Below are 14206 nucleotides of genomic sequence, written 5' to 3'. Positions count from 1 at the left end.
ATATATATATATATATATATAGGTATATGTGTGTGTGTGTGTGTGTGTGTATATATATATATATATATATATAGGTATATATATGTATGTGTGTGTGTATATATATATATATATATATATACTAGTAGCTAAGCTCGGTTTCACCTGGTCGGTTTGGATGATGTGGCTGTAAAACATGCTCTGTTTAAGCATTTGATGTGTTTGGGTATGCTTACGTTAAAAAACAATTTCAGAATGACTTTTTTCTGTCAAAATGCTAGAAATAAATGACCAACAAAAGAAAAAACAACCAAGATTCAACCAAATCAAACAATAAACCCAAATACTAAGTGAACAAAGATGAACCATCCCACTTCCATTGCGTGCGCACATGCACACACACACTTATTCACATACCCCACTTTTACATACACATACATATATTCACAGAGTTGAAACGCTCTTTGATTTTTTCAGCGTACAATTTTCATCATCCCACTACCAAGTATGACATCACCCCTTCCTTCATTATTCATCTATCACCCCTTCCTTTCTCATTCATAAACACAAGAGTATTATTGTAGTAGATTATCTTGGTAACCATGAAGAATGGTTAATAAGGGTTGTACACACCCTATACTTAGATGCTGTTAGTAGAGTTAGGATTGGAAATGAGTATGGTGAAGAATTCCGAGTAGAAGTAGGGGTCCACCAAGGATCAGCCCTCAGCCCCCTCTTATTCATCATAGTCCTCAGAGTTTCTAAGGGTTGTATTATTGCTACTAGGTGGATTAAGGTGGGGTTCAGGGGGATGAATTACGGTGTCTACTGTCAGGCAGAGAAGTTTATATATATATTGGAGGATACAATTATGGATCATAAATCAGAAAGGACAGAAGTGAGGGTGGGACAGAGTCCCTCGTGGACAAGTATCACCAAGGTGGTTTTAGGATATCAAATCTGCTGTGGCCGACAGCTCTCCTGGAGTACATCAATTTGCCAGATATCTCAGTCCTTTGTTACCTCCTCCGCAAGAATCTTGAGATTAGCTTTCAATACTTCATTTCATGTCTTCCTGGGTCTCCCTCTTCCACAAGTTCCATCCGCTTTAATTACTGAAGGTACTTACTAGTAGTTCAAATCATAATTCAAGAGAATTCAAGAGCAGAATGGGTGAAGTAAGTATGTATGTATCTGAGTGAACATACAGAAAGTAGTACTCAAGGCATTTGATTGAGGTTGCATGTATGTTATAACAGTTTCACTCAGCTTCACATTACATAAAGTTTTGTGGCAACAGGTCCATATCATCAAATGTTTAGATTAGATGAGTAGAAAGAATTTTTAAAAGTTTGAAATGTCTTCTAGATGAGAGTATTTAGGTCTCTGGTGGTCAGTTCAGCACATGTGTTTGTTTTACTGCCATGGTTTCTGTGGTCCCAGAGTTTCCAGATAGGGAGGTGGAGGTCTTCTCTGTATTTACAAGCTGAAAGGGTGTATGTGTCTTCTCTTAAAGTCAACAGCTGTCATGCCTGTGTAGTGAGTGTAGTTCTATAGGCCACAGCTTTTGAGAGGCAGGATTTCTGACTGTTGGTAGGATTTCAACAGTAACATGTTGGTGTGTGGGGTGAAGTCTGTGAAGGTATGCATTTGCATCTGTTATAGCATGCAACGTTATCTAAACATGAGTAGCTAACCTTGACATTATGGTGATTAAAGAGTTTATGATATCTCTGAGTTCTAGGGAAATTAGTATCAGGAATCTCTTAGCTATATTAGGAAAAGCTTTTAGATTGAATGGACAATTACCTGAGGGATGAAATACAAAGTTAATTTGAGTTCAGAAATAAGAGGCACTGGATAATTATAATTTTTAAGCATCTAATCTACTATCAACTTTCTGTACTACATCAACAGACACCACATTCAGAACACATATTGGTTTCTTTTTTGACTAGACACATATTTTAGAGAGAAGAGAAAATCTTTCTAAATTGCATTGGTAGACATTAATGAAATGGCTACAATTAAAAGCTGAAACTATATAATAGACACGGCTTGCTGGGAGCTTATTTCTTCACTATACACTTGCTATTTTCCAATGCATACTGATACAGAACAACCCATGAAAAGGCAAAGAAAGTTTTACAAGGATACTCACAAAACCAAAGAATAAAGCTTTTGCTCGAGCCTCTCTCCTAAGGAGTGATAAAACACTTTCTAATTTGCAATTGTATAAATCAGTCTCTAGATTTTCCTGCACAAATGACTGTACAGTACGCATATTATTGAAGCGCTCATTGGCCACCTGAGATAAGAAATAAAAGAAAGGATAAAGATAAGGGAGACATAAAAAATATATATATACATACATGATGATCATAAATGTTTCAGTTTTCTGGGTGGGGAAGAATGAGTTCATGTAATTCTATCAATAAATTGTTAAGATGGTGACTGCTTCAGAATAAAAATGGATCAAAAAGTGACTATTTCATTGGGAGTGAAGGAGTAGCTTTTATTGAACCTAATTTCAGCATACTATTTTAACTTTGAAGACACTCATTCTAGTAGATAGTGTGCAATTTTTTGTAGTGTAAAGTAGTTGAGACATATCCATAAAACATATTTTTGTTCAACATTGTTAGTTAAAACAGTTGTTACTTGTACAATGCCCTCTTGCTTACAGATTTAAACTGTGCCTCTCCATGAAAGAACTATTTATGTGAACCAGTTAGTTCCTGGACTCTCAAGCAGGAATTGAAACCTCAGCCTAAATGTTTCAGCTAGCTTCTTTCCTTTGTTCTTTTGAAATGCACTTGAAGATTTATGAGAGTCAACTGTCAACTTCCTGACCTTCTTGTGTCAAACTCCGTTCAACCTAGATAACCAATGAAAAATCCTTTGTTCTCCTGATCTACTTTAGCAAGAAATTATTATAAATACAGAACACTAAATAGAATTTTCCCTCTTTTTACCTGGCATTTTGGCAGAGGTACTTCCTTGCCTTATGTCCTCAATGCTGTTAGAAAGAGAACACTTGTTTCTCTTACACTTTTTACTCATGACTGTCACAGGTAACATGTTTCTTCTACTTTCCTTTCCCTTTGACCATGTAGTACTAAACTATCATGACCACAGTTACCTACACAATGGACAACAATTTTCATATATTAACAGCTTGAAGTAGTTGGGTATATTGTAACAGCAAAAATAAAAGCCAATTTAACTGCTATTTCTCATTACTTATTCTAATCACCACTGCATCTACACCCCCAACATCCATTACATTCTGGTGACCCAACATCTACAATCCATCCAACAAACCCTCACATTTTGGTGAGTTGATGTGATATCGATTACATATGAGCTGAATACGATGCGCCGTTGTGTTTTTGCTAGAGGTATAGTACAAGTGTAAAATATTTGGTTTAATGCCCTTACTATGTTTGTCATGAAATCCAAACTTAAATGTACTGAAAAATAAGTAAATAAAACAAATGGATTCTCTCTCAGTTCTGATGAGTATTCCACTTATTCAGTGTATCAGCATATATGTGGCTGAGAATTTCAGACGCATGTATCTTTGATATAGTCTTCATGCAGAATAAGTATGAGAAAGCCAACTCTTTGAATTATAAGTACAGTTATTCCAACAGACCCCAACAGAGTATTCATCTCCTCAGTTTCACTCATAAGGCTTGGGTTGACCCAAGGCTATGGTTGAAAATACTGAAACAAGATGTCATTAATGGGATCAAATCTGGGACCTTATGGTTTATTAACTACTTGTCCATATCCTTCCCCACTTCATCTGTCTAAGAAAAGAAAATGGTCAGGCACTTAAAATTAAGGAACTAAACTGAAGGTAAAAATGTCATAACTTATCAGTGGTTTTGTGCTCTAAATGAGAATGTCTACCTAGTACTGGCATTTAATTCTGGTTTATGTTAATAAACAGTTGAAAAATGGGCACTGGATGCCCATTGGAATGTAACACACTTATACACACACTCTCTTCTTATAAATATAAATACACACACACACAGGGTGCAAAAGGCATTTGTGAACAAAATCTAGGATGCCACAAATGGAAGATGACCTAACATAAGGATTGGCAGCATACATTAAATTTTAACATTTTCGTTTCTCTTTCAAAAGTAACAACAAGAGCAATAAAACAAATTCCAATCTAGCATAGAAAATAAAAAAAAGGTATACCGTGTGTGCGACCCTAGCCACCAACCACAGAAACCCAGAAACTGCCAGTTTTCTGAATGCGGCTGGATTCTTTGTGTTGAAGTTTGAGAAAGAGTTGAAAGCCTCTGGTAAGAATATCCATGACCAAGAAACATTCTCAGTAATCAGGTGTCATCAGAGTACATCTATTAGAATCATTGTTCACGATGGTGAAGTCAACTATCAGATAAGCAGTGCAGAAGGACATTGGGCAGAAGTCCTATGTGATGAGGAGAGAGCAATTCATGTTCAGCAAGACCCGAGTGAACCATGTGATCTTGTGACTCCCAACTTTCATTTGGCCTCCTAGTTCTCCTGATTTGAATCTCCTCTACTATTGTCTGTATGGGTGGCAAAGTACAATGTAAAGGAATTGTCAGGGGCTGCTGTAGTGAAAGTGGTATGCAGTCACTTCTATGGCCATATTAAAATTGTCACTGGGACCGTAGGCAGTTTTTTTTAAATGACTTGTTTCTTGGACATGTGTACACTATGTCTTCTACGAATGTATTGTTTTTTCTATTTGATGTATTTGCTTTTCCTCATGTTTTTTCACCCCACAAATGCCCTGTGTACTAATAAGGCAACATTGGTATTCTACTTACATTGCTGCTGTTTGCCAGTGAAGTTTGTACATCAGTCGTAATTTTTTTTACATAGCGACCATAGACAATTGCCACCATGGCAATAGGTGGCACTACCAGCATGGATGCTAGAGACAGCTGAGGGGAAACATAAACCTGTAAAAGGAAATTATTATGTATGTAATAAACACTACAACATTGTGACGATGTGGTTTAATAATCCTATCAACAACAATTCTCATAACTAACAACTGATATAATGTTGTCTTTGAAATCAAATAAAATACGTACCATCATAGCCAAGCCTCCAACAGCCTGACAGATGGATCGCAAACCATCTGAAATATTCCCAGTTAGAGATTGACCAATGAGAGCAGTATCATTGGCTAAGCGATTCACAAGCTCTCCACTTTTTGTGTTATCAAAAAATCCAATTTCTTGCCGCAGCAATGAAGAGTAGAGCTTTTCTCGCAGCCGTTGAACAATATTCTGTCCTGAAATGTACAGTAAATAGCTTCCTCAATAATTCTGCATCAGCATAGACCTGTATTGTACACATTTGCACAGTATATACCTATTGCTTTAACAACATTCAACTTTCCTATGCATACAAACCAGCATTCTGCACAATAATAAATTCTAAAATAAGTATAAAAATGCAATAATCTTCACTCTTCCACACTATATCTTCATCATTCCATTAAAATCAGAAGCTGGCTTTAAGGCATTTATACTAAGCCATTTAAATTAAGAAACTAGATTTGAAGGTAAAAATTACATACAGTATTAGATAATATGCTCTAAATGAGAACTCCTCAGCACTTGTGCTTATCTCTGGTCCATAGGTTCATATTAATAAGAAATCAAAAGATGAATCTTCTCTCAGAATGAGTTCTGGACTAATTTGGATAATATCTACAGACTATCTGGTATTTATTCCTAACAGTTCATTGATTTGAAATATGCAGAAATGCACAGCCCAAATGAAATGCATGCGAACTCAAAATTTATGAGCTGGTAGTCTAATACCATATTCATTTCCTATTTCAAAATTTCCATATTATGCCCAAGATATATACATATATATATATACACACACACACGCGTATATATATATATATATATATACACACACATATATGATGAATACATGTATACTTGTACACGATGAACAAAATGTATAATAATAATTCTTTCTACTATAGGCACAAGGCCTGAAATTTTGGGGAGGGGGATTGTTGATTACATCAACTCCAGTACTCAACTGGTACTTATTTTATCAACCCCTAAAGGATGAAAAGCAAAGTTGACCTTGGCAAAATTTGAACTCAGAACATAAAGACAGACAAAATGCCACCAAGCATTTCGCCTGGTGGGCTAACGATTCTGCCAGCTTGCTGCTATAATAATAATGTTTCCCACAACCATGATGCTGAGTGGATTCGTTCTGTGAGATCTGAACTCCATCACCTGGAGGTTCCACGACTGGCGCATAACAGCGGAAAATGTAATTGCACAGGTATTTGAGAGACTGCCGAACTGGAAAGTGTCAGGACCAGATAGAAGTCAAAGGTGAACAAGAGTCACCCCTGGAAGATATTTCTTTTGATTATTACCTTGGCTAAGTGCTAGTTGTTACAGAAAAGACATGTTTTCCAACTAGGCATGCTGTTCTTTATCAGTGCACACACATTCTCAACTATTCCACACATGTCGAGAGTTTCCAAAATCCACGAATGCAGCAAGACGTGGTTTAGGTCAACACACAAGCAAATTGCATTGCAATTAGACAACTGCCTACAGAGCAGTGCAGTTCCAGAGTAGATTGTAGAGGGAAAGACAACATCATTGATGAAAAATCAGTCAAAAGGCAATGAGGTTGGTAATTACCGACCTATTGCTTGTCCTAACCTCCTATGGAAAGTGTTAACAGGCATCCTCGTAGGGAAAATATATACGTTCTTTGCAGTAAACAATCTACTCCCAGCAGAACAAAAGGGATGCTGAAAAGGATCCAAGGACCACCTTATGATAGACAAGGTTGTAATGAAGAACTGTAAACAGTACCAAAAAAACTTGTGCATGGCCTGGATAGACTTCAAAAAGGCTTACATGTTGCTGCATTCGTGGATTTTGGAAACACTCGACATGTGTGGAATAGTTGAGAATGTGTGTGCACTGATTAAGAACAGCATGCCTAGTTGGAAAACATGTCTTTTCTGTAACAACTAGCACTTAGCCAAGGTAATAATCAAAAGAGGTATCTTCCAGGGGTGACTCTTGTTCACCTTTGTTATTCATTATAGCCGTGATCCCACTTTCTATAGTCTTACACAAAGTCAATGCGCACTATGAGCTGAGAAAGAATGAGCCTTGTCTCAACCACCTTCTCTTCATGGATGATTGAAAACTGTTTGCAAAAATAGAGCCTGCAATGGAGAGGCTGGTTGAGACTGTGCAGATGTGCAACAAAGATATAGGGATGGAATTTGGTATCTCGATGTGTGTGGTGCTCATTTTGAAGTAGGAGAAAAGAACAGATTGTAGGGGCATAGAATTGCCAAATGGAGAGAAAATGGAAGACCCGGATGATGATGGGTACAAGTACCTTGGGATCCTGGAACTGGACAATATCTTGCACAGAGAAATGAAAGACAAGGTCATCACTGCATATTTCAAGTGCCTCAAACTTCTCTTGAAATTAAAACTCAACTCAAGGAACCTTGTGACTGCCATCAATAAATGGGCTGTTGCTGTAGTCCACTATAGTGCATCCATCCTGAAATGGACACAAGCGGAGATTAACCAACTCAATCGCACTACCCAAAAGACAATGACAATGTATGGTGTCCTCCACCCTAAGGTGAATGTACACAGGCTCTACATGAAGAAGGGTAAAGGTGAACATGGGCTGATTAGCATATGGGAGTGCATCAACAGTGAAAGAAGTAACATGGCAGAATATTTGGTAAACAGCAAATAAGACTTGCTACAGTATGCTGCTAATGCAGAAGGATTTACCAAAAATGGACTTGAGAGTGCTCATGAATTCTGATCATGAACAGCCAACAAGAGAAGAAACCCTACTCTGCATGGAATCACATGGTGAGTTCCACCATGAAACTAACAACTTAAAAGACCAGGAAGCATCATGGAGGTGGCTCAGCAAGGGTGACCTAAAAAAAAATACTGAAAGCCTAATCCTTGCTGCCCAGGATCAGGCATTGAATACCAACTCAGTGAAAAGGGATATATACCACACAAGTGCAACGAACCTCTGCTGAATGTGTGGGAATAGGGTCGAAAGTATGACTTACATTGTTAGTGCTTGAGAAAGTTTTGTACAGAAAGCATAAAGGACAGATGTGACAAGATAGCCCAAAACCTTCACTGGCTACTATGCTGGAAGTATGGACATGAAGTAACAGGTGCTTGATATCAACATACACCAGAAAAGGTAATGGATGAAAAGGGGAAGGCAAAAGACTTCTGGGACTTTGACTTCCAGGCAGATAAGGCGTTAGAGCACTGAAGGCTGGATATAGTAACCTTTAGGAGGGACAAACAAGAGTGCCTAATATTCGACATGGCAGTGCCAGAGAAAAGACTGATAAATATGGAGACCTGATAATTGAGATCGCTAAGATGTGGCAGCTACGAGAGTCAAACATAAAGGTTATCCCTATTGTTACTGGAGCATTGCGTTCAATACCACCCAATGTGAAAAAAAACATCTGGAAAGTAGAAATACCCTACAATCTAGGCATATTGCAAAAATCGGCATTACTTGGAACTGCATGCATATTGTGTAAAGTAGTCTGTCTGGGGTCCTTGTTGTGACTTGACAGACAATATGAACCCCAGTAGACACAATATTTTCAATCAACAACATCATGATATTGAATACTGTGCAATGTCTAAAAAATAATAACGATGATAAAATAATATAAACATCGACGGTTTTGGTGCGTGACTTTTGGCCAACCCTCTGTGTGTGTGTGTGTGTGTGTGTGTGTGTGTGTGTGTGTGTAATCCTTGCATTTTAGTTAGTTGAGAAATGACAAACAAATCTTACTTCACATTTAAATGATTTGCTTTATTAAAGACAATTATTTACTCTAGCAATTCATTAATGTTGATATTGATGTGGTAGAGGAGACTGAATAAACTCTTATTGTAGAGTCAGCCTTTGCACTATTCCATTAATTTCATCTATCTTACTACTTCCATCCTCAGAAGAAAAAATATAAGAATTTTTATTTGCCAAAACACATACCTGAAACTTGTATTAAATAGACACGTCCACAATTGGCCAAGCCACCAATCAAAAAGATAACCATAAGAGATTGACACATCACATTCAATTTACTCATAACATCTCCATCCTTGTAGGCAGAGTTTATGATGTCTACCACCTTGCCAATACAAAATGGCACTGACATTGTCACAGTACTGGACACTAATAGAAATGTGATGGCTCCTACAAAGAAAAGAAAAAATTTGTTTGAAGTCAACACCGACACATGAACAGTGAATGTAGAGGACATGCAACAAATGGTGTGAGATGAGTGTGGTGACTGTCTATTAGATTCACTGTGTTAATTTGTTAAAAAAAAAAAAAACAATGCATGTAAGTGAATTGAGAAGAACATAGGCTGATGTGAGATGATTATGAGCTTTGGCTCTTACAGTTCCTGACTATATGCATACTTCAATGTCTGAAGCAATATTACTTGAAAGTCTGCTTTCTTCCTTTCTCCAGTCTTTGCTGCTCCACTTTACTGGATCCCACTGTTGCTATTGTCACAGCATCATGGGTGTTTTCTGCATCTGTACTCTTGTTCTGTTCATCAAGTTGCCCACTGTTATCATCTCTGCAGCTTCATCAAGATACAGTTGCAGAAACCAGTCACAAACACCAGTTTCACTCCTCTCACCATGCTATTTGCTATTTGCTGTATATCTTGTACACATCTTCCACGTACATATCTTTTAATTGTTCCTCAAGTTTCTGCTCTGACTCCATAGATATATATTCAGCTTGCTTCCTTCCAGTTACAGTGCCATGAGACTTATCACATCTTGTTTAACCTGCAATTTAGTGACAAATCTTGTTCTTTTGATTCAGGCTACCTCATTTTTGCTGGAAAAAAACTTGAGAACATCGTTGCCAATCCTTCTTTCATTACCGTGTCAAATGTTGACAAAAGTGAAAGGAACCAAAGGAGCTTTTAGTATAAAGGACAAAAATTGTCTTACTTTAATTTCTGGGAATGACTTTGAAAGGAACTCCTCACTTGACAACTTGAACTTGCTAAGCAACTCAGAGACCTTCACTATCCCAACCACTGGCCTGAAGCTACAACATGCAGAAACCCCTACCACATATCTATTTTAGTCAACACCCTCAGTCCAAAAGAGGCTACTCAAGTCTTCTTTTTCTTCACTTGATGTCACTTCTCCTTTCGCTTCCCTTCATGTCTCTTGACTGCTCACTTCCACTCATCTGATATCATTAGTGCATGCCACAAACTCAAAGTTAAAACAATTTATGGGCCTTAAAAAATAACTCTATTATGCAATTTCAAAAAAGCTATACCATGAATCACATCAGTACAAAGTTGTGATAGAACAAGCAATTCTACATTTTATATAAACAAATTTTTTTAATAGATATTTTAATGGTACAAAATCAATTAATCTGTGCTGTAAGTTAGAATTTGCCATGGAAACATTACCTGCTTTTGGATATATTTCCTGACTGAGTTGATTGGCTAAATTTTGACAGATGACATTTTCTTCCACTAGAGGACATTTAGTAGCCAAACAAATAAATCTAAATTGAATAACAGAAAATGTCTTAGATTGTGAAGGAGGTGTAATCAAATGGCCAGCTGACAGTAACCTAGTGTAGGACACTTTTACAGAGTTTTTAGCTAGACATGAAACATAAAGGTGGATCTTCAGAGTTTACTGAAACAAATTTTTACGTTTACCGTTTAAATTTTCTTCATAAACATCAGAGATTCCCACAGATTCTGCATTAGATTGAGATTATTCCAATGACCTAGCCTAGTGGATGGTACAGTCCGAGCGTGTTAGATGGTTAAAGTTTTATTCTGTAATAGCCTGAAGAATCCCTTATAGATGAAAAGTTTTGTTTAGCTGTTTTGAAATCGCAATTTTAAAATCACATCAATAGCTAATACAATTAAATTCCGGAAAAAATGAATGTGTTATAAGCAGGTCCTATCATAACAGTGATAAAATTATGATAAATCATATTTAATATATATAAGATCCTATGTGATTTGGAATTTAATTGGATTTTAAAAATGTTTTCCTTACCGAATATCTTCCATTTTTCTCCTTTCGCGAGTCCCAGCAATCTTTTTAAGTCCGATCTATGTGGTACTTTAGCATAATTTTTGGGCTGAAAAGTATTTTTGTCGATAACTGTGGAACATGATCTGTTACGTCCACCTCGAAGTACTAAAGTTCGCACCAGGGGAGGTGTACTAAGGCTTTTTATTAATGGAGGCCACTGCTTTAATTTATAATTCTGTTGAAAAATGTTGCGGCGACCCACGCCAAAACACGTCGCACTGTTTCGCAGTAGATGTCCGGGTAGTAAACATGCCATGCCACCTGGACCCAATGTGAATGCTTTCCGGGTTAAACTGAGATTAGTTTTAAACATTCGAGTCGTCAAATTCCCTGGAAAGCTAACGTGCATTGATAATTTCTGCCCTTCATGAACCGACTTCACTCCATAGGACGAAGAACAATTGGGAACATATCGCCAAAGTTGAAAAGTTGTCGATCCATAAAACATTATATTTTTGATGGAATGATTTTCCCCAAATACAGGAAAGTGGGATTTTTGTTTCTTCTTTTGTAGGAACGAATTTGAATCCCAGGAACGAATTAGTGATCAAAGCATGTCAAATTAACCGGTGTATTAAAAAGAGAAATATTCCTGTTTAAATATTTCCAGGCACATTCAATTATAGAAAATATTCAGAGGAATATCCTCAGATTCTACTACTTTGCTATTATAGAAAAATGTAGGTACCAAGGGTTCAAGTTTATCGCCATAACTAGCGCACTTAAACTTTAGCCTGTGACATTTTCTTGCTGTGCTTGAATATTGTTTATTATATTAGGTATAAACGTTCCTCTTTGCCCTTCGATAAAATACATTTCTTAGGTTATATATTTCTACATTTTTCTCAAGAAATTTGTTCGTTTTCTTTTCTTTCTCACCTTTTATCATCAGAATCCATAGATAGCAGGCTATTTAGGTAATATTTCGGAATTTACTAACATTAAGCTTCATGCCCTTCAAGAACACATAGACCTCTAAATGAACTTCTGTAGTATTGTACCTGCCTTTTCATACAATTCGCCTACAGGGAACTGTATTTGTTGATTTTTAGCAACGATTAATCGAGATTTTCAGATAGAAACAAATGTTGACTTCAGTTTCTATGGTTTCGTTGAGTGTTTGAATTATAAATCCTCAGAGCGATAGTTAAGTACCGGAGAGCAGAGTTCGGGAAAATGTTCGATTTCCTTTAAGTTTTTACTCCTCATACCTGTGATTTCAAATCGTAGTCAATAACCAAGAACGGAATTAACCTTTCCATGCTAATTTACCTTAAAACATTATGTTCTATCGTTGTTAAGCTTCAGATCAAGCCTAATTGAACAGAATTATGATGTAAAGCAGGGGTTCTCAAACGGACAACCACGGTGCGACGGTGCGCTCTTAGGGGTTACTTGGATAAGTCATGCATTTTTAAAAATAAAATTTAATGTTTTAACAAAACCATGCAAATGCTTGAACGTAGGTTTCTGCTTTTACCGGAATTTTTAATTTTAAAAATAATTTTCTTCAACTTTCCATATGAAATATGCCAGTAATGATTTAGTGGATCTTGAGTGTGTCACGTTAAAAAAAAAAAAGAAAAACCATATATATATATATATATATATATATATATATATATATATATATATATATATATTCTTTCATTCATTTATTTTTCAGTCATTTGACTGCGGCCATGCTGAAGCACCGCCTTTAGTCGAAAAAAATCGACCTCAGGACTTATTCTTTGTAAGCCTAGTACTTATTCTAGCGTTTTCTTTTGCCGAATCGCTAAGTTACGGGGACGTAAATACACCAACATCGGTTGCCAAGCGATGGTGGTGGGGACAAACACAGACAGACACAAACACACACACACACACACACACATATCTGTGGGGCAGCTGATGGTGGAGGTGTGTTGGATTGTGGGTATGGCTGTTATTGTATGTCTGGAATAGTTTTATAAGACATCCATTTGATATATATGTGTGTATGTGTGTGTGTGTGTAGTGGTTTCATGCAGGCATAGCGTGAATTCAATCCTCGATAACCAAATTTCACTTAACAGTTCAACAGCACTTTTCTCACGGTAAAACAATAGTTTTTCTGTGAGTGACAGCAGTTACATTTGCCAGATGCCTTTGCTAAGCAGAACGATGTTTTTGCCACTTGACCCTTCTACCCTCTTCTAGGCCACCAAAAGCTGGAATAGAGATAACAAACCTCCAACGAAATCTATTGTTCTCAACAATATGTCTATCCTTCTAGCTAGTTTTGGATAGTTATAAATACTAGAATTTGGTAAGGCAAAATCAGTTAGTGAGAGCAACATTTAGGGAACAGACAACTAGAGTCATGGCCAAAGACAAACAGCCAGAGCAAGAAAGAAACTATGAAACACAACTTCCTTCAACTCTCACTCTCACTAGCTCACTTTCTTTTCTCTAGAACTTTACTCCATCTCTATCTGTAGGTTACTACAATACAATGATAAGAACACAAACACCAACTATACAAGAAGTTAACTTCCTTTATCTCGCATGCTCTTCCACTTATATTATATCACACACCTGCCTGTCGAGGCATGGTATTATATTAAGTAATGGTAAATAAATATTTCTTTATGACTTTGATCACTGTTCTTCTTTCATCTTGCGCATCAACAACAACCTGGTGACCACTGATTCCACCTTAACAATAACCACCTCCGACCATCAAACGCCGCCTGAAAATCTTTGTCTTCGATGGTGTAAGCGGCGCTGTCCCCGACGGGGCTCTGCTCTCCCTGGCGGTCCCGACTCACGGCACACGATGCCCCCACGCTTCCGAACGTGACCTCATCTCCCGCAATTCTAACGCCACCAAGACGGTTGATGGTGTCCATCCCCAACACGACATCAATCCCGTCTATCACATAGTCGATCACGATCACCCGTAGCCTCAGCGCCGCGCTTGGTAACGCTATCTCCAGACTGGAGCTGCCCCTGCAACGGATCTCTCTACCGTCGACCGCCCGGACGCTACTCGTCCC

The 14206-nt window shown here is 37.4% G+C and overlaps 1 protein-coding gene across 1 annotated transcript in view; it reads right to left on the bottom strand.

Annotated features, from left to right (window-relative positions):
- LOC106876129 (ATP-binding cassette sub-family B member 10, mitochondrial) overlaps positions 1 to 12554 on the bottom strand; it is a 31380-nt gene extending 18826 nt beyond the window's left edge. The window contains exons 1-5 of the mRNA XM_014924544.2: positions 11148 to 12554; positions 9076 to 9279; positions 5091 to 5293; positions 4821 to 4955; positions 2141 to 2287 (exon numbers count right to left, since the gene is read on the bottom strand). Coding sequence (XP_014780030.1) covers positions 2141 to 2287; positions 4821 to 4955; positions 5091 to 5293; positions 9076 to 9279; positions 11148 to 11634 — 1176 coding nt within the window. The 5' untranslated portion in view covers positions 11635 to 12554. The remainder of the gene's footprint in view (positions 1 to 2140; positions 2288 to 4820; positions 4956 to 5090; positions 5294 to 9075; positions 9280 to 11147) is intronic.
- Between the last annotated feature and the right edge of the window lie 1652 nt (positions 12555 to 14206).

Source organism: Octopus bimaculoides, chromosome 14, assembly GCF_001194135.2.
Source record: "Octopus bimaculoides isolate UCB-OBI-ISO-001 chromosome 14, ASM119413v2, whole genome shotgun sequence".
Taxonomy (NCBI): domain Eukaryota; kingdom Metazoa; phylum Mollusca; class Cephalopoda; order Octopoda; family Octopodidae; genus Octopus; species Octopus bimaculoides.
Note: the sequence above shows the minus strand (reverse complement) of the source record. Positions and strands in the feature narration are given on the sequence as shown.